General features: G+C 37.0%; 4 protein-coding genes and 1 non-coding gene across 5 annotated transcripts; all 5 read right to left on the bottom strand.

Annotated features, from left to right (window-relative positions):
- Positions 1-4339: 4339 nt before the first annotated feature.
- Positions 4340-4411, bottom strand: TRNAC-GCA (transfer RNA cysteine (anticodon GCA)). The gene has a single exon. It is a non-coding gene; the product is annotated as a tRNA-Cys (tRNA).
- A 164-nt stretch (positions 4412-4575) lies between these two features.
- On the bottom strand, positions 4576-7328 carry LOC108845733 (pentatricopeptide repeat-containing protein At2g39620). Its single transcript, XM_018618903.2, is given in 3 exon segments — positions 4576-6169; positions 6172-6349; positions 6351-7328. Coding segments are annotated over 3 exon segments (2502 nt in total). The 5' UTR covers positions 7227-7328; the 3' UTR covers positions 4576-4721.
- A 2279-nt stretch (positions 7329-9607) lies between these two features.
- Positions 9608-12334, bottom strand: LOC108844141 (uncharacterized). Its single transcript, XM_018617358.2, has 10 exons — positions 12044-12334; positions 11915-11963; positions 11350-11456; positions 11223-11268; positions 10860-10994; positions 10656-10745; positions 10447-10578; positions 10265-10348; positions 10108-10172; positions 9608-10034 (listed from the first exon to the last, which is right to left on the bottom strand). The coding sequence occupies exons 1-10, from the start codon at positions 12154-12156 to the stop codon at positions 9842-9844; spliced, it is 1014 nt and encodes a 337-aa protein (XP_018472860.2). The 5' UTR covers positions 12157-12334; the 3' UTR covers positions 9608-9841.
- A 202-nt stretch (positions 12335-12536) lies between these two features.
- Positions 12537-14159, bottom strand: LOC108845269 (F-box/LRR-repeat protein At2g43260-like). The gene is made up of 2 exons (XM_018618505.2): positions 13559-14159; positions 12537-13465 (listed from the first exon to the last, which is right to left on the bottom strand). Exons 1-2 carry the CDS (start codon positions 13773-13775, stop codon positions 12909-12911), a joined length of 774 nt encoding a protein of 257 aa, XP_018474007.2. The 5' UTR covers positions 13776-14159; the 3' UTR covers positions 12537-12908.
- A 237-nt stretch (positions 14160-14396) lies between these two features.
- On the bottom strand, positions 14397-16677 carry LOC108843878 (uncharacterized). Its single transcript, XM_018617022.2, has 3 exons — positions 16247-16677; positions 15257-15473; positions 14397-15169 (listed from the first exon to the last, which is right to left on the bottom strand). Exons 1-3 carry the CDS (start codon positions 16457-16459, stop codon positions 14703-14705), a joined length of 897 nt encoding a protein of 298 aa, XP_018472524.1. The 5' UTR covers positions 16460-16677; the 3' UTR covers positions 14397-14702.
- Positions 16678-17099: the final 422 nt, after the last annotated feature.

The following is a 17099-nucleotide window of genomic DNA, read 5'->3' as shown; positions in this document are numbered from 1 at the left end:
GAGAGAGAGAGAGAGAGAGAGAGAGAGAGAGTCATCTCCCCATGATACCTAGTAGACAAATACAGTGTATTAGTTATACAGCATCAGCCCTTTTGTCATGATATCGATGAATTTCCCAGTGCTCGAATCAATTCAACTTTCTGCAATTATAAATGTTGCAATCACAAACAGAGTTTAGAAATATGCTAGAACCAAACATATTGAAGGTCATAGTTGAACATGAGGCTTGGCCCTGATTAAAAACTGGCTAAGCCCAACTATTGTCAGAGGTTCAACCCTTTGCAGAGCTCCTCGACAAAGAAGTTGCTGATGTGTTCCACTATCATCTCTGGATGTAATCTAGTAGAAATGATCAAAAATACTTACTTGTAAAAATAACTCTCGTAGTTGAACCTTGGCATTCAGGAACAAGCGGCCTGCAAACTTTTAATTGAGGAGCTCTGCAAGCGGCCTTCTAATATCTCTCTCTGTTCCACCGGCTTGCTTTTCATTTTCTAAACTATTATAGAATTTTGTGGAAATCTTCTTGGTCCAAGGGATCAACCAGAGGTTCTTTAATTCTTCTACATCGTGGAATATGGTTTCAGTTTCCAACAAAGGTCAATTATACAAAATATTAGAGTACAAAAAATATCATCAGGAATGGCTTTCATAGAACCGTTCGGATGATATAATCAGAAGTAAATTTTATAAGACATGCACAATTATCAATAGTTTCTCAATAGTTTGGAATAACATAATTAACTAATGTTAAAAAAATATTATAAAATAGGTGCTACTCGATATAATTCCAGAGAAAAATAAAATATTTTTTTCTCAACTTATAATTATGTACTAGGTGATAATCCGCGCCATGCGCGGAATGAGTGACCAGAAATTATTACTTTTAATCTATAGATATTAGAAATTTAAGAGTTATAGTCACAAATATGAAATCTAATGATATATATCTACAAAATTGTACATGTATATATAATGCAAGCTTATTTATTTTTTACTTTTAGAAGACTTGTGTAATTAGTTAGGTGTAAATGAGGTATATTTCTTTAGAAACCAATATATAAGAGTACACAAAAACTAATATAAATTTAAACAATATATAAAAGTATGCAAAGATAAAACAAAACATAGACAATCGAATTTTTTCTTTCATAAAAAATATGATTATAATATTAAAAAGACATAGGTAATAGAAAAATAAAATACTAAAAAAACAAATAAAAAACTGATAAAACCATAATAATGTGAAAAGTGTTTTCAAGACTTCTAGTTTGCACACAAAGAATTAATTTACCAAACTAAACATACTTATTTACCAAATTCATTAAACACAATGATATACCTCTTTCTAAAAGCATCAATTTCTGGAATATTATTAGATTTAGCCATGAGTGTTTTGCTTGCTAGAATGTTTTGATAAAGAAGTTCGAGAAGCAGAATGTGGTGAGGAAGAGATGCATTGTCGACAACGTACTTATATTAAAAACGAAACTGGTCTAGGGTTAATGCCATGAAAACAAATCACCATAACTATAGAAAAATTTTGATATTTAATATTACATAACTTACGCTCAAATGCATAACTAAAACTTACCTTAAATTTGAAAACATAATTAAAATTCTCTTTTTTATTTGACCAGATTGACGAAAATCAATAAAAGTAAGATTATGGTTTGCTTCAAAATTTTGAATTCATAATCTAATTTCTTTATATGCATCATTCAAGTATTTTCGGTGTACAATTTTTTAAAAATATGGCATCAATTCATAGCATTGATACATAAAATCACTTGCATATCAATTTCGGCACCGAGATTGCCTTGACCAACACTATAATTGGTGAGATAAAACTCATGACATAAATAATTTGAATTAAAAAAAATGTTTGGTAAGGATGGACACTTTAGGAAACGTTGGTAGAGTGATTAGTCAAATTTCAAATAATTAATTGGTAATTATGAGCATGAAAATCCATAATAGGAATGATTTAAGGCAAATTTCACTTTGTTGTAGCTTCACAATACCATCTAAATATGATATTTGGATAGGTTGGTGATTTAAAAAAAATCTCATAAAATATATAACAGGTAAAAGTATGAAACCATATAATATCACGAAACATGCATGAAGGATGCATAGAATGAACCATATAATATCATGAACAAAATTATAATAAATTAATATATTGATCACGCATGAAGCATACAAATATGTCAAATTTATCGCTTTTTACTATTGTTGCATTAGTTTGTTGTATTTGAGTTTGCATTTATGTACTTTGAAAAAATCACACTTTAGGAAACATATTTTCATAAACATGCAAAATAAGGAAACCACAAGAACCATAATTGTAGAGTCAAAACGATCAGACATATTTTTGGAAACAATGGACATACGATTTCATAACGTATGTCATTATATTGACCTCCGAATATTAAATTTTTGTAACATAATATCATGTCTTATAAGAAAATGCTAACATAATTGATAATGGCAATGCAATGTAATATTCCTAGCAATCAAAGGGTTTTATCAAATTATGGTTGAGAGTGATTGTGGGAGTGACACCTAAAAAATGGCAATATGTAATTAACACATGAATGCAAGGTTATTGTTTATGAGTGCTTCTAAAATAATATATAGGGGATACAGATTATATGCAGAGTTTAAAATCTACATGATCTAGAAAATAACTCAATAATACGAACGGGTACATTTAAAGTTGGATCCAGCTACAAGCATGTAGAGATGTCAATTAGGTTGTCCAGGTCCAAATGGACTGTCTAAATGGACACACCAGTCTAAATGGACATTTTTTTTAAGCCCAAATTATACCAGGCTAAATTGTCCATACCAAATTGGCCCATTCCAAATGGGCATTCCGGAAAGCCCAAATACATTTCTGCTTTCACATTCATAAAAACATAAGTTTCATAAGTTTTACACATTAAAATTTATATGTTTTACACATCCAAAATACGATTTCACGAGTTTTGGCGAGAAAACATGATTTTATCGTTTTGACGAGAAAACATGATTTTATCGTTTTGGCGGAAAAACATGATTTTATTGTTTTACCGGGAAAATACAATTTGACGGTTTTGGGCGAAAAACATAATTTCACGGTTTTGGTGGAACTTATGTTTTTGTGGTTTTGACGGTAAAACACGATTTCACGATTTTGGCGAAAAAACACGATTTCAAGGTTTTGATGGGAAAACGCGATTTCACGGTTTTGACGGAAAAACACGATTTCAAGGTTTTGGCGGAAAAACGCGATTTCACGGGTTTTGCGGAAAAATGCAATTTCACGGTTTTGGCGGGAAAACATGATTTCACGGATTTGGCGGAAAACACACAATTTTAGCGGAAAAATGCGTTTTTACGATTTTGGTAGGAAAACACGATTTCGCGGTTTTGACGGAAAAACTGAATTTTTCGATTTTAACAGATAAACGCAATTATGCAAATTTGATGGAAGAGACATGGCGGAGAGGCGACTCGCGAGTCGAAAGTCGGTAAAAGTGAGACTGATTTTAGATTTCTTATCTCTCCAATACTAACCCTAAATATTTTTAACACATGGGCGGCCCATGTTCATTTCGTTTTGTCCATTGGCTTTGGACGTATTTGGGTGAAGCCCATTTAAACAGAAAATATTTCGGACGGATTTGGACGTAGTCCATATGGATTTGGGCATGGGCCGTCCATAGGCAATGTGTCCGATTGACATCCCTACAAGCAGGAATCTTCTTGATTCTTGTTCAAGCTTCACAAGCTGACATAATGCGCATTACTTAACCACAAATCACAATGCATTCTTGAACAACTCAATAAAGCTCCCCACACTCCTACACTAGCTTTCACTCTCATTCTTCTCACCATTTCCAATGCTTCATCAAACAAACCAGCCTTCTCGAAAAGATCAACCATACACGCATAATATTCAGCTTCCGCTTCGATCTTGTGTCTCTCTTCCATGTCCTTGAACACTCGTTTTCCTTTTTCAACTAACCCAGCGTGCCTACAAGCTGAGAGAACACTGAGAAAGAAACAGAGTCTAGTCTGAGTTCAATCTCCATAGAAAAGGGTCGGTTTGGTTGAAAATTCCAGCCTAATTATAGTCGTATGGAGAGACTCATAGTCTGCCAGTGCATTTGATCTGTTCTCTTTTCACTTTTCTAGATCCTTAGCAAAATTCCACGTTGAGATAGTAATGTTATTGGAAAGTGAACCAATGAGAATAAATCGAACACAACATAGAAATGAACCCATATTGCTCTGTTCGGTCCATTAATTAGAAAGCCCATTGGAAAACAAAATATAATGAAACAAAATAAGGGCCCAACCGGGTTCGAACCGGTGACCTATTGATCTGCAGTCAATTGCTCTACCACTGAGCTATGGACCCTTGTTGTCTTTGGATGTGCAATAACCTTTATATATTCTTGTCAAAGTAATCCTTTCCTTTTCCGATTTTAAGTTCGTTTTTTTCTGATATCAGATTTTAAGTTCGGTTGTTAAATGATGTTCCTATTAGGTTCTTAAATCTTTCTTTTGAGCTATTCGATATAATTCCAGGAAAAAAAAAGACTTTTCTCAACTTGTAATGATGTATACATATTATATACTTTGATCAAAAAAAAAGTATACAGATTATATACACAATTTAAAATCTACATGATCCATAAGAATAACCCAGTAATACAAAATGGGTACATTTAAACTTGGATCCAACTACAAGCAGGTATAATCTTCTTGATTCTTGATCCATCATTAGTATCTCCTAATCTCAGTTCTTGACCATAATGAGAAGGATTAAGTGGTTCGAGCTTCACAAGCTGACACAACGCAGCATTACTTAACCACAAGTTACAATGCATTCTTGAACAACTCAATAAAGCTCCCCACACTCCTACACTTGCTTTCACTCTCATTCTTCTCACCATTCCCACTGCTTCATCAAACAGACCAGCCTTCCCCAAAAGATCAACCATACACGCGTAATGTTCAGCTTCCGCTTCGATCTCGTGTCTCTCTTCCATGTCCTTGAACACTTGTTTTCCTTCTTCCACTAACCCCGCGTGTCTACAAGCTGAGAGAACACTGAGGAAAGAAACAGAGTCTAGTCTTACTTCGTTTTCTTGCATCAACAAGAAGAGCGAGACTGCAGAGCTAGCTAAACCGTTGACTGCGTAAGCGGATAGCATAGTGTTCCACGAAGCCATATCATTGTTTCTTATCTCAACAAAGCATCTCTCGGAAGATTCAATCATTCCACATTTCGCATACATATCAACTAGACTGTTTCCTATAGCCGTGTGGGAGCAATAGCCAAAACGGATGAGCCTGGCATGAACACACATTCCAGTTCTCAAGGCGGCTAACTCTGCTGCGGCGTGTAAGATGTTAACAAATGTGACTACATTTGGCTGAAAATTCTCACTTTTCATCTGACGAAAAGCGGCAATAGCTTCTTCAGCTTGGCAATTGATTAAGTACCCATTCATAATTATATTCCAAGACACAGTACTTTTCTCGAATTCAAACAAGGATTTTGCTGCAGCAAGGGCATGGCATTTGGTAAACATATCGATCAGAGCATGTGCCACGTGACATTCTGAATCGAACCCATACTTTATAGTTTTCCCGTAGATACAACAACCTAGATCAAAGTCACTAGAGAGTGCACAAGTTTGAAGCAAACCAACCATAGTTCCTGAGTCTGGACATACTCCATGTAACTTCATCTTATTGTACAAATCAAAAGCTTTGCTGGCATCACCAATCTGAGTATACCCCTGTGCTAGAGCGTTGTATGCTACAGCATCTTTACTTGGCAGTCTTTCAAAGGCTTTGAGCGCAGGAGAAAAGAGACCGCTTTTGGCATACATTGAGATGATAGCTGTAGCTGTTGCTAACTCCGACTCAATATCAGCTTTTATAGCATAGCAATGTATGCTTTTACCTAATCTAGACGCGGCTATCCCTGCACAAGCCGGAAGGACACTTGTCAAAGCTACACCATTAGGCTTGACATCTGTCCTCATCATATCCCTAAACAAAGAGAGAGCATCATCGTGATGACCTGCTAGCTCAAACGAAGCAATCATTGCAGACCAAGTAACCACATCTCTATCTTTAATATTTGCAAACAGTTGTTCCGCTACTCCAACTCACCACAATTGGAATACATACTCACGAGAGAAGTTGCAACGGAGACATCATCCATCATCCCTTGTTGTACTACGTATTCATGAATTGCAATCCCCTTCTCTAAGTCCCCTACATATCCAGCAGCTTGAAGAGCACTAACTACAGCCACCTTACTTACTCTAACATCATAGTTTCCTCATGACGTCAAACAACTCCAACACCTCAGTATAGAGCCCATTATGCGCATAACCTGCCATCATCGTACCCCATAAAGAGCCATCCTTGCTCCACACGTCTTCAAAAACACATTCAGCAGCATCCAACTCCGCGCATTTGCAGTACATGTCGATCAAGCCACTAGAGAAACCAGATGCAAAACCTTTCTTAACCACAAGTCCGTGAATACATCTACACACATCCTCACTCCCTACCTTCGACACCGCAGGGATCAGATTGTACAAACTCACATGATCAATCTCAACACCACTCAAATGCATTTCACGAAACAACCGCAAAGATTCACCAAAACATCCACTTTGAACCAACCCAGAAACCATAACGTTCCAACTAACAGTATCTCTCTCAGGCATTTCATCGAACACCTCTCTCGCACTAACCAAGTCTCCACCTTTACAATACATCTCAACAAGAGCTGTCCCTACATAGACATCAGACTCAAAACCCATCTCAGAAACCAACTCGTGCATCCCTAACCCTCTCCCCCACTCCGAAGCTCCGGTACACGCTTTCAAAGCGAAGACGAAACTGTACTTGTCGGGAACGATACCTTTCTCCTCTGACATGTGACGGAACAGCTCGAGAGCTTCTCTGTGCGAACCGGCTCTCGTGTACCCTCTGATCATCGAGTTGCACAAAACGACGCCTGGGTCTTGTACGGAATCGAAGATGGTGCGAGAAAGGTTGGGTCTTTGGAAGAGAGAGTAAGCGTTTATTAGCTGGTTATGGGGTTTGAGGCCTGAGACAGTTAATCTTCCGTGGAGTTGGAGGAGACATCGGAGGCTTTTACATGCCCGGAGCATACGGAGGAGCGCGGTGCTTGTAAGGAGCATTTCACCGGCCGACGAAAGAAGATGCAATAACTGATTTTTGGGGGTTTAAAGGCAAGATCCGGTTCGGTTCGTTTCGTTGGGTTGGTGGTGGGTTGTTCGGTTTCGGTTAGCTAAGTATATGCCGTATAGAACCGAAAACAAATTTGATTCAATATATTCGGTTTAGTTTGATTTTTGAAAGCTCTTCCGAATTTAATCTAGAATCTTGGTGTGGGCTTTTTTTATCTCGAAAATGAAAAGTTGAACATACAACAGTATGATGGGGTTTTAGGCCTGGTTTTTTCTTTTATTTTGGTTCGTTTTTTACCATGTTGGTTTTCTTTGATTATGATGCTTTTGGCAGTGACTTTTGGTGTGGGTTAAATTGATTAAAATTTGGACAATTTGGTTATTTTGTTTAGTGCGGATTGAAATTTTAGTTACTTTTGTTGGTTCAGAGTTTAAAATCTAGTTAAAACTTAAAGTCGACTAGGTGTTTTGCCTGCACATGCGGGTATAATCATTTTACTGATAATTATTAATATATGTATTATGATTTAAACATCATAATAATGTATTCTTTATATTCTTAATCATTTTAGTTTTCTTCGGTTTTTGTTTTGGTCTATGTCTCCTTAATACAAAGAAAAGCTATAAAACTATAAGATCATAAGAGTATAATTACATATCAAATATTCAACGCAATAAAGTAAAGTAAGAATATAAACTTTTGATCATTCTTAATCTACTTTGTATTTTTGAACCAAAAACTTGTATTAAATTACTAAAGACACTAAAACACACAAATCCAAGTAAAATAAATAAATAAAAAGTAAATAAAATTAAAGTTCAATGATAATTTAGAAGAAGACTATTTTAAAAACTAATTAAGATAATGACAATATTTCATTGGTTTACTTGATCAATATATACATTGAATTATCTTAATATTTCATAAGTTTAATTTTAATAAAAGAAAAAATAGATAATGATTGTTTAATTATTAAAATTAATTTACGGTTAATTATATAATGATAAATCTAATTATTCACTAAAATTATATTTCTTTTAGCCGTTTAAGAAACTAAACCATCATATATAATAATATAGATTAATTAATGATTTAAGATAAAAGTAATAAGAATCTTGTGAAAGTTAAAATAATTATAATCATAATTCTAATTAGAAATTTTAAAATATTTATGTTATTTAAATTAATAAATTAATTTGAAATTAATTTGAAAGTTCAAAATATTTATATTATCTAAATTAATAAATTGATGAGTTGATCTAAAAACTAATAAGAATATGACAAATAAGCAAAATTAGGTAAAATCATGGAGAATGTGACGAATCAACAAAATCACTTCATAAATAATCTAAAAACTAATAAGAATATGACAAATAAGCAAAATAACCTAAAATCATGGAGAACGTGACAAATCAGCAAAATCACTTCATAAATAATAGTATAGATAGATAGATAGATGTGATTTGATTCTTTTGTCGTGGGAATACTGCTTTTGTTTGGTTCTTGTTGGTTCAGTCACTTCGTCGCATCCTAAGTTAGTTTTTTGGGTTCGTTTTTTGTGATTTATGTTCCCTATGGAGGTATCTACTAGACCTTATCTTGGACCTTTGTGGTTTTGGGAGATGGTTTCTAGACGAAGCAGTTAACTTGATCTTCAGTTTTTCTCTTGCGAGGAGGTGGGCAGTCTTTGTTCTGTAGATCACTTGACTGCCTTGCGAGTGTCAGCGTGTAAGAACTGGTGGTCTTCTTTGACGTTTTCCCAAGTAGCGTTTCAAGGTCTTTTGTCCTTGTATCTTAGTTTTAGTGGTGGTTTCTGGTCATGCAAGTTTTACATGGATAGCAGCTGCTGGAGTTGGTGTAGATTTGACCTCTCGATTGTTTCTGATGTTGCTGGTTCTAATATGGCTTGGTGATATTCCCTTCAGGGTTGGGACTGCTCAAGACATTTGTTTTTTAGGTCAGCTCCATTGATATCGAATTCTTCTCGAAAGGTGGAAAGAATAGATTTGTGGACATATATGGGTTTTATGCTCAGTTTATGTCTTTATTTTATTTTGTTTGGTTTATGTTCTTTGTCTTTGGTTTTTTATCGACACTATGTATCTCAACTTTCTTCGGTTAAAAAAAGATAGATGTGATTTGATTTAATTTTAAAATATTTAAAATCTTAACTAATACGTTTACCAAACTAAAAGGATAACTAACTTTTTAAAAAAAAAAAATATTAATTGAAATCTAAACATTCAGTTGAAATCTGCGCAAGATCATTGCTGTTAAACTTACCGGAACTTAAAAAAAAAAAAAATTAAAAGTTACTCTTCTAATTCATACCATAAGATGTAGAACTCAAGCAGAGTATGAGAGAGCATAGTAATTGAAACGTTAAGTTATTACCAACATGAAAAATCTAGAGCTGTAGCCTGTAGTAGTAGTGTCATCACATGATATCCTGTTAAGGTTATGATTCTTACATCTAATGAAAGATAGATTCAACCAAACTTCCTTCCTATAGCCTTTGCCTTTCCTTGCTTTGATCAGAAGACATCAAAAGTAGTATCCTCTCTGCAGTATTCTGCTCTCTATGTATATAGTTCGACATGTCTTCTCATGGTTGATGGATGATCTTCCACATTCCAGTTCTGTATCCCGCAGACATCAAAGCAAGCTCCCAGAGCATGTTGGGAATGCTCAACAGACTGACTTTAGACCCGGGGATTTCAGACCAGTTCACAGAGATCTCAAGCATTGGAATGTTAAAACGCTTGCACAAGAACACCAATTCAACATCAAAGCACCACCTGCGTCAGAGACACGGATACTCTTATCGATTGCTTCTACAGCAAGTATATCATCATCGAGTATTTTAGATACCTTTTCAGATGGACGTTTGTGAAAAGTCTTCTAGCAGCAGCTCTAGTAAACATCTTGAACCCACACTGCATACAAACATGTCTTCTCCATAAAAACACAGAGCAATTACATCGACTAGAGAAGCAAACAACATAGGAGATTAAAAAAAAAAAGCCACCTGCGTATCTCGAATTCCAGAACCAGCAGCCAACAGAACCACAAGATGGAAACCCTTCATCAAAAAGTTGCGATACCATTTCCTCTGAAATTGACAAACTGAAGTCAATTAGCATATGCATCCAAGGCACATATTACATTATATGTACATATGCATCTGTGATATTGTATCTGAAACTTAACTGTAGCAAGAGCTTTCTCCTCAAGATGAGCACGAGAACCAAATGCGGATACTTGCACATCACCTATCCTGAAATCCGCATGCTTTCGTGCTGGATCTCTGATTGAACTTTCTTCTCTGGCTACTGCATGAATCTGAGAGAGGCTATAGGAGGTCAGGACATTTGTAACAAACAGTTTCCAGATTGTCTGAAATTTCAAGAGCCACAAACCTGATTTTCAAGTTTTTCTAGGTCAGTTACTTTGGTTGCTCCATCAGCATCCAGCATGAGAAGTAGTTCACCACGCGAATGCATCATTCCCTATTCAATGCTTTCATAGAAGTAGAAAGCCTCGGTTATTTTTTATATTTTTTACTAAGATGAAATGGTAAGTTAGATATAGAGTTGCATGCGACTACTACGAGTTGAACTCACTGTTCTTATAGCTTCTCCTTTGCCTTGATTCTTCCCAAGGGGTATAAACCTTATGTTGTCAACTGTGTACTTTTTGACGAAATCAAAAGCTACTCTTTTTGTGCCATCAATACTTCCATCATCAACAATCACCACCTAGCAAGACAAAACAATGACAGTACTCCCCTTATGTATATAGTATTTGAAGGAAAAAACGATGCAGATTAATTGAATGATTAAGTATGATATCGACAGACTAGTCAGGTGACTTAATTATAAAGATAGAAACCTTGAAAAGCTCATTCATATTCACCATTTCAAAGGCCATATATATATATAGGTTAGGAATGTAAAAGAGAGGAAAGAGGAAAAACTATATAACACCTCGTAAGAAAAACTCTTATCCCGTGATGCACGACCTTGAAGGTAACTGCAAATCATTAGGAGAATTAGAGTGAGCATAAATAAAAGGGGAGTTTCTAAAGAGAAGGTGAAAGGTAAATGAAGTTACTCCATTGTTTCCTCAAGAGCGGCAGGAAGTCTCTGCTCTTCGTTAAACGCTGGAACTATTAATGACAGATACTTCTCAGCAGGGTCGGAGATATGAGGGCAGGGAACCTGATGATCCAAAAGCTTCTTAAAATCTCTACATAATCTCTCAGCTGATATTCTAAAGCTTCAGCACTCCACACAGTTGAAAAAAAAACAAGTGTCCGTATCGCCATTGCAAATAAACAGAACTCCTACATAATCTAAAATTTCTCGTCTTAGACATTCTAAAGAAACAAGTGTCCATATCGCCATTGCAAGATCTCATTTCCATTAACTAAAAAGCAAGTGATTATCAGGTTAAAAAAAAAAAGAGAGAGCAAATTTCGATTTTTTACAACTGCTTAGACAAAACACCTACATAGCTCTTGTCTTAAAACGTTCTAAAGCAACAAGAAACAAGTGTCCAAATCGCCAATCCAATAACTCAGTTTCCATTAGCCTTCTTAGCCACACACACACACTAACAATCAATCACAGATTATTATTAATATAAATTCGAAACGATAATGAATCAGACGAGATACCTGCTTTCTGGTTGTCGGATCCTCGAGTGTAGTCACGGTCTGGACAGAGCTGGTGAATATGTAATCAAAATCAAAATCAAAATCGAGGATAAGATACAGTTATAGAAGAAACGGAGTAAGAAAACGTACACGTTACTGTGTCTCCTTCTCCAAGCTTCAAAGACGACGACGGAGATGAATCCCCAGAAGACGATCAGTAGCAGAGAGAGACCGAGTTCCGCAACTGTTAACAGAGACTCCATTGCTGGTGGCTCCTCCCCTGATTCTCAGATCTGTTTCTGATTCACGAGGAGAGAGAGAGAAGAAGGGAGATGGAATGAATCCGTGAAGAATAAGCAAAGAAAGCTTAAAGTGTATTGATTTAATCCGTGAAGTGGAGTGTAAAGGATTTGATTGATTGATCGATTGTAAAGAATTCAAACCCTAAATTCGATTTTGACTTTTGAGGTTAAAAGACATTTTGGTTCGACTTTCCCAATTTAAGTTTCTCTTCCGGTCGGTTCTGTTTTAAGCAATGTTTTCTTACTTAACCGGATTAAACCGAAAACATGTCCATTTAACCGTATTATTGAACTTGAAAACCAAGTGCATAGGTGTTTATACTTGGCATATAGCACAGGTATTAGTGTAAGAAAAAAGATGATAACAGTGAAACATGCTTAGAAGCTAAGAACAAACTCTCCCAAAAATCATTACAACGGTGGAAGAAAGAAAGAACTACTTGAGAAAGACTACAACAGCCACAACAGTCGTGGTGATACCAATCCATTCCTTTCGCAAAACATCTGAGACTGACGATTTGATCTGTCTAAGACAACTCAAAGCCTCGTGCTCGTCTAGATTCCGAAATCCAAACGTCCTAATTCTAGAAGAAGAAGCTCGAATCGGGAGCAGATTCTCGACAAAAGGAGCTACGATACGTATGCCAACACCACAAGTTACACCACGGACTAAGCCCGTATCTGAACAGTACACATGCAGCTTCTTCTCCTGATCATAAAAGTAAAGTATCCCCTCGCTTCGAAATCGCTAGTGGCATGCACCAATGCCACCAGAGACTACATCTAGATATGTAACTGCTACGCGTGGAAGAGGATAAAGGAAAAGAGTAAGTGATGCTCCATGTTTCTTCTTTTGCATCATCCATGCTCCATATGCAAAACTTAAACCGAGTCTCCTGTATATCCTGTGCGGCTACGACTAGACGGTCTTCGAGGTTAGCTATCTGCCCTGACTTGCAGAATCGAGGTGGTGTCCTAACGCTACGAAACTCTTCAGTGTGTAGATCCAAAGCTAGTATCTTCTGAGTCTGGTGATAACTATCGACTTCTAACCAGTAGATGGATCCATCCACAAACGCCGACTTCAATCTCTCTCCCACATAGAAAAGAGGCATACTCCTCAGTCTCCTCCATACCCCAATGTTTATATCAAGAATCTCGCAGTAATAGTGAGGCTCGAAGAACATCCTCACTACCTTATAGCTCCCGTTAACTCTGTCCTTACCGAATCCCATCCTCCAGTATCCAGGAAATACTTCAAATCCCCTTCCTGCAATTTCAATTAACAATATAATAAAAGTCATAAGAATTACTTTATTATCAGATTTTGTTTTAGGTATAATTATATAAATATAGACTTTACCGGCTCCATCTTCGATGATGTCGGTTATCATTGGATCTCTGCCGGAAGGGAATCTAAGGAACTCTCCGGTGCAAGGATTCAAAACGTTGATCCAGCCTGGTACGGGCATGCAAACCAGACCGTCACAGGACAGCGACGGTCGTCTGGAGATATCACTGTCCACTTTGACCTCCTTCGAAGGTAGTAATTTGGCGAAATCACAGTCTAGATAGATCATCTCCACCTCTTCTTCATCGTCCACTACTAGCTCTGGATTTTTTTTTTAAGTCTAAGAGCAAAGCGGCCACGAATTGCATCTTCTTTTGATTTTTTTGAGGAAGGATCCGCCTCCTCTCCGAGAAGCTCCTCGACTCCAGTAATGATCTCCACTGTTTTGAGACGCTTTTGAATTTGAGGATCGATTTCAACGGCAGTCGTAGAAGAACTTCTTCCTCCATGTCCGAACCTAGCTCTTTCATCGACAGGATTAGTTTTTTCTTTTATTCTCTCTTCTTACCTGATCTCTCCTTTTTTTTTTATAGTATGGCTCTATTCTGAAGTCCCAGTGAAGAATAAGCAAATAAAGCTTAAATTTTATTGAAGTGGAGTGTAAAGGATTTGATCGATTGATTGTAAAGATATAATTCAAACCCTAAATTCGATTTTGACTTTTTAGGTTAAAGACATTTTGGTTTGACTCGCCCATTTAGGTTCTCTTCCGGTCGGTTCTGTTTTATCCAATGTTTTCTTATGTAACTGGATTAAACCGAAAATCCATTTAACCTTATTGAACTTGAAACCCTATTAACATTTGTGAGTCTCATTAGACTATTCAGATATTTCTCGACTGAACTGGAAATGAGGTCTGAGCACATGTATTACTGTATTAGTGTAAGAAAAAGATCATAACATTAAAACATGCTTAGACGTTAGAACAAACTCTCCGAAAGACAAAATCATACAACGGTGGAAAAATATTAAGGTACCTGACGTGTTATTTTGTATATTACCTTCTTTGTATAAAGCCTATAGCCTTGGCTACTAGTGTGTAAAAACCCACATATAAAGAAAAAACAGCCGCAAAAACAAATATTACACTCAGAAAAATTGACTCAAACAGAGCAAAATTCTTTGGCCTCATGATAGCCACATTTTGTACAAACCCTCAAGGAGCCCCGTGAATTCTCATCCTCTCGCGGTGACTCTTCTTCACGAACCTCTCTGCCTCTTGTTCGGCATGAAGAGCCACCTGAAACCTCTTTAGATTCTCAGCACACCGACTGTGCAATCCCGGTGAGAACATTCCTGCACCTTCTTGATTGATCGGTCCAAGATGGCGCTTGTAAGGTGAAAGCCACTTGGACTGCAGGTAGTTCAGCGATCTCCATGGAGGCAACGGCATTGAGTTCTGCTTTAAAGAGAATTTAGCCGCGTCGACCATTACTTGGAGGAACTGGTTTAGTCTCGCGACCGTTCCTACGTAGACCACTGGGAGCGATTCCATAATCCGTTGGTATGAATCCACAGCTCGTGCGATTTCGAAGTGGCTTCTGAAATCAATGTCGATGATCAAACGGTCGTCTTGGCCAACAGGAGTGTCACTCATTATGATGTCTATGTATTCGTTGTCTCCTGAGAAAAAACAGCAAATCTTAACGTCAATCTTCTGTATGAAAAAATAAACTGTACAAGGCGGAGTTTAGAGGTGGAAACACTAACCACCAGGAACTTTGCCAGTGCCTTGCCATCTTGCTGAGCAAACAGCAGCGTTATATCCGGAGAGGCGTAAGAGCTTTGCGAGATAAAACCTGATGCAACTGGCGTTACACGTACCGGACTTCACGGAGTGGAGATCTTTCTCCTTAATAGAAAGCATGAGGGTCCGAACCGCGGAGAGAACCTCGGTTTCGTGCTGAGGCATAGAGTACTTGAGAAACTGCAGGTAAAAAACAATGAAATTTTAAAGACCTGAATCTCCCGTACAAAATTGAAGTCTCAAAAATGAGATCTGAATATTGCTTCCTACATTATAGCAAGTGTAGACAGAAAAGCTACCATTCTAACCAAATTAATGATAAATATCTGACATACTTTACAACGAGTGGCAAACAAGGACATAATAACCAGAAGAAGAGAGCATGAGAGTACTGATTGGAATGTCATTAGCAACTATCCACTACAGATACCATACTAACAAAACAGTATCTAAAGGCATCATAAATAAACCATGTTTAAGCTCAAAACTGAAATACTTGGGTCACAAAAAATGTAGCAACTCTGTACAAAAAAAGGCTACCACTCTAACCAATCTATGATAACCTTTGAAATGATTTTATCACGAGTGGCAAACAGGAACACGTAAATAAGCAGCAGAAGACATAGCATGAGAGAGCACAGTAGCAACAATTCTCTATGCAAGTGCTTTCCCCTTGAATGTGATTACCATTCTAACAAATCCAACATGTTTTTTTTTTTTTTTTGCAATACTTTCTCATTCCAAGTGGCAAACAAGAACATTATATAAGCAGCTGCACAAGGCTTATATACTTGGATGTTCCTTCAATAATCAAGAACCAACCAATCACTGCAAAATCAACAATCTAAAGGCACTATAAAACTATATCCAGTCTCTAACCATTTCCATCGCTAAGCCCTCTACTCTTCCAACATATAATCCAATAAGATTATAATCAAATCACCCTACGGTACCTGAATCTTATCGGAAAGGTAAGAAGGATCCGGGAATCCAGAATCGCTATCGCTGCTACACCACGAATCACCGCCGCCGCTTCCACCACCTCCTCCCGTCTCGAGAAAATCCGTAACCATAAGGCCTAGGTCACGTTCACCGTCGAGGCTTGAATCTCTCCCTCCTCGTTCCCACCACTCCTCCGCCGGAACAACCCTCAAGTCCATCCCCATCGTAACCTAAATCGGAGAGCCCCACCCCAGAAGCGAAATTTAAACGATTCGAATTTAATGAAAAATTAGAAAAAAAAAAAGTTGCGAATTGACTCTCGGCACAGAAAACGCGTTTTCGTCCTCTTCTCACGAGTCTTGTGTGATTGGTTGATTATATACAAATGAGATAGAGAGAGAAAGAGAGAGAGAGCTTGAAGGTAGAAAAGACCAGGAAGATAGGCGGAAACGAAGACGAAACGAAGGTGGATAAATATAATACTACTATTACACGTGTCGTAATGACTTAAATGCCCTTACCAGATTAAATTGTTTTACCCATTTCTTCTCGTTTTTCTAGTTGTAACGAACCCAAGGTTATTAACAGAAAAAAATGAACCAGGACGGAGTCTAGGGCTATATTCGTAATGAAGTTTAACAGAACAGGTAAGTTATTTTTTAACAGCGCCGAGGATAAAAGGGTAACCTGTTAACTGGAAGTAGCTGGAGCGTACCGGACAAATCTAGAAGAAACTTAATGCTTTGGCTTGGGGACGAAGTTTAAAGGCCTCTCTTTATAACGTTCTTTATTAAGCTGACTCGGACGAATTTTTGTATTAATCATTTTTTACATTTTCAAAAAATTATTTGACCAAAATCGATA

Source organism: Raphanus sativus, chromosome 3 (genome assembly GCF_000801105.2).
Source record: "Raphanus sativus cultivar WK10039 chromosome 3, ASM80110v3, whole genome shotgun sequence".
In the NCBI taxonomy this organism is placed as follows: domain Eukaryota; kingdom Viridiplantae; phylum Streptophyta; class Magnoliopsida; order Brassicales; family Brassicaceae; genus Raphanus; species Raphanus sativus.
This window is presented reverse-complemented; position numbering and strand designations above follow the sequence as displayed.

Excerpts from the sequence above, each read along its gene's own strand:
- LOC108844141 (XM_018617358.2), bottom strand. The coding sequence starts at position 12,156 with ATGGAGTCTCTGTTAACAGTTGCGGAACTCGGTCTCTCTCTGCTACTG. Across the intron at positions 11,269-11,349 it reads GCTCTTGAGGAAACAATGGA|TTACCTTCAAGGTCGTGCAT; the intron begins GTAACTTCATTT and ends AATGATTTGCAG. Across the intron at positions 10,995-11,222 it reads ATAAGAGTTTTTCTTACGAG|GTGGTGATTGTTGATGATGG; the intron begins GTGTTATATAGT and ends TTGTCTTGCTAG.
- LOC108845269 (XM_018618505.2), bottom strand. The coding sequence starts at position 13,775 with ATGATCTATCTAGACTGTGATTTCGCCAAATTACTACCTTCGAAGGAG. Across the intron at positions 13,466-13,558 it reads CATCATCGAAGATGGAGCCG|GAAGGGGATTTGAAGTATTT; the intron begins GTAAAGTCTATA and ends TTGAAATTGCAG.
- LOC108843878 (XM_018617022.2), bottom strand. The coding sequence starts at position 16,459 with ATGGGGATGGACTTGAGGGTTGTTCCGGCGGAGGAGTGGTGGGAACGA. Across the intron at positions 15,474-16,246 it reads ACCTTTCCGATAAGATTCAG|TTTCTCAAGTACTCTATGCC; the intron begins GTACCGTAGGGT and ends TTTTACCTGCAG. Across the intron at positions 15,170-15,256 it reads CACTGGCAAAGTTCCTGGTG|GAGACAACGAATACATAGAC; the intron begins GTTAGTGTTTCC and ends GTTTTTTCTCAG.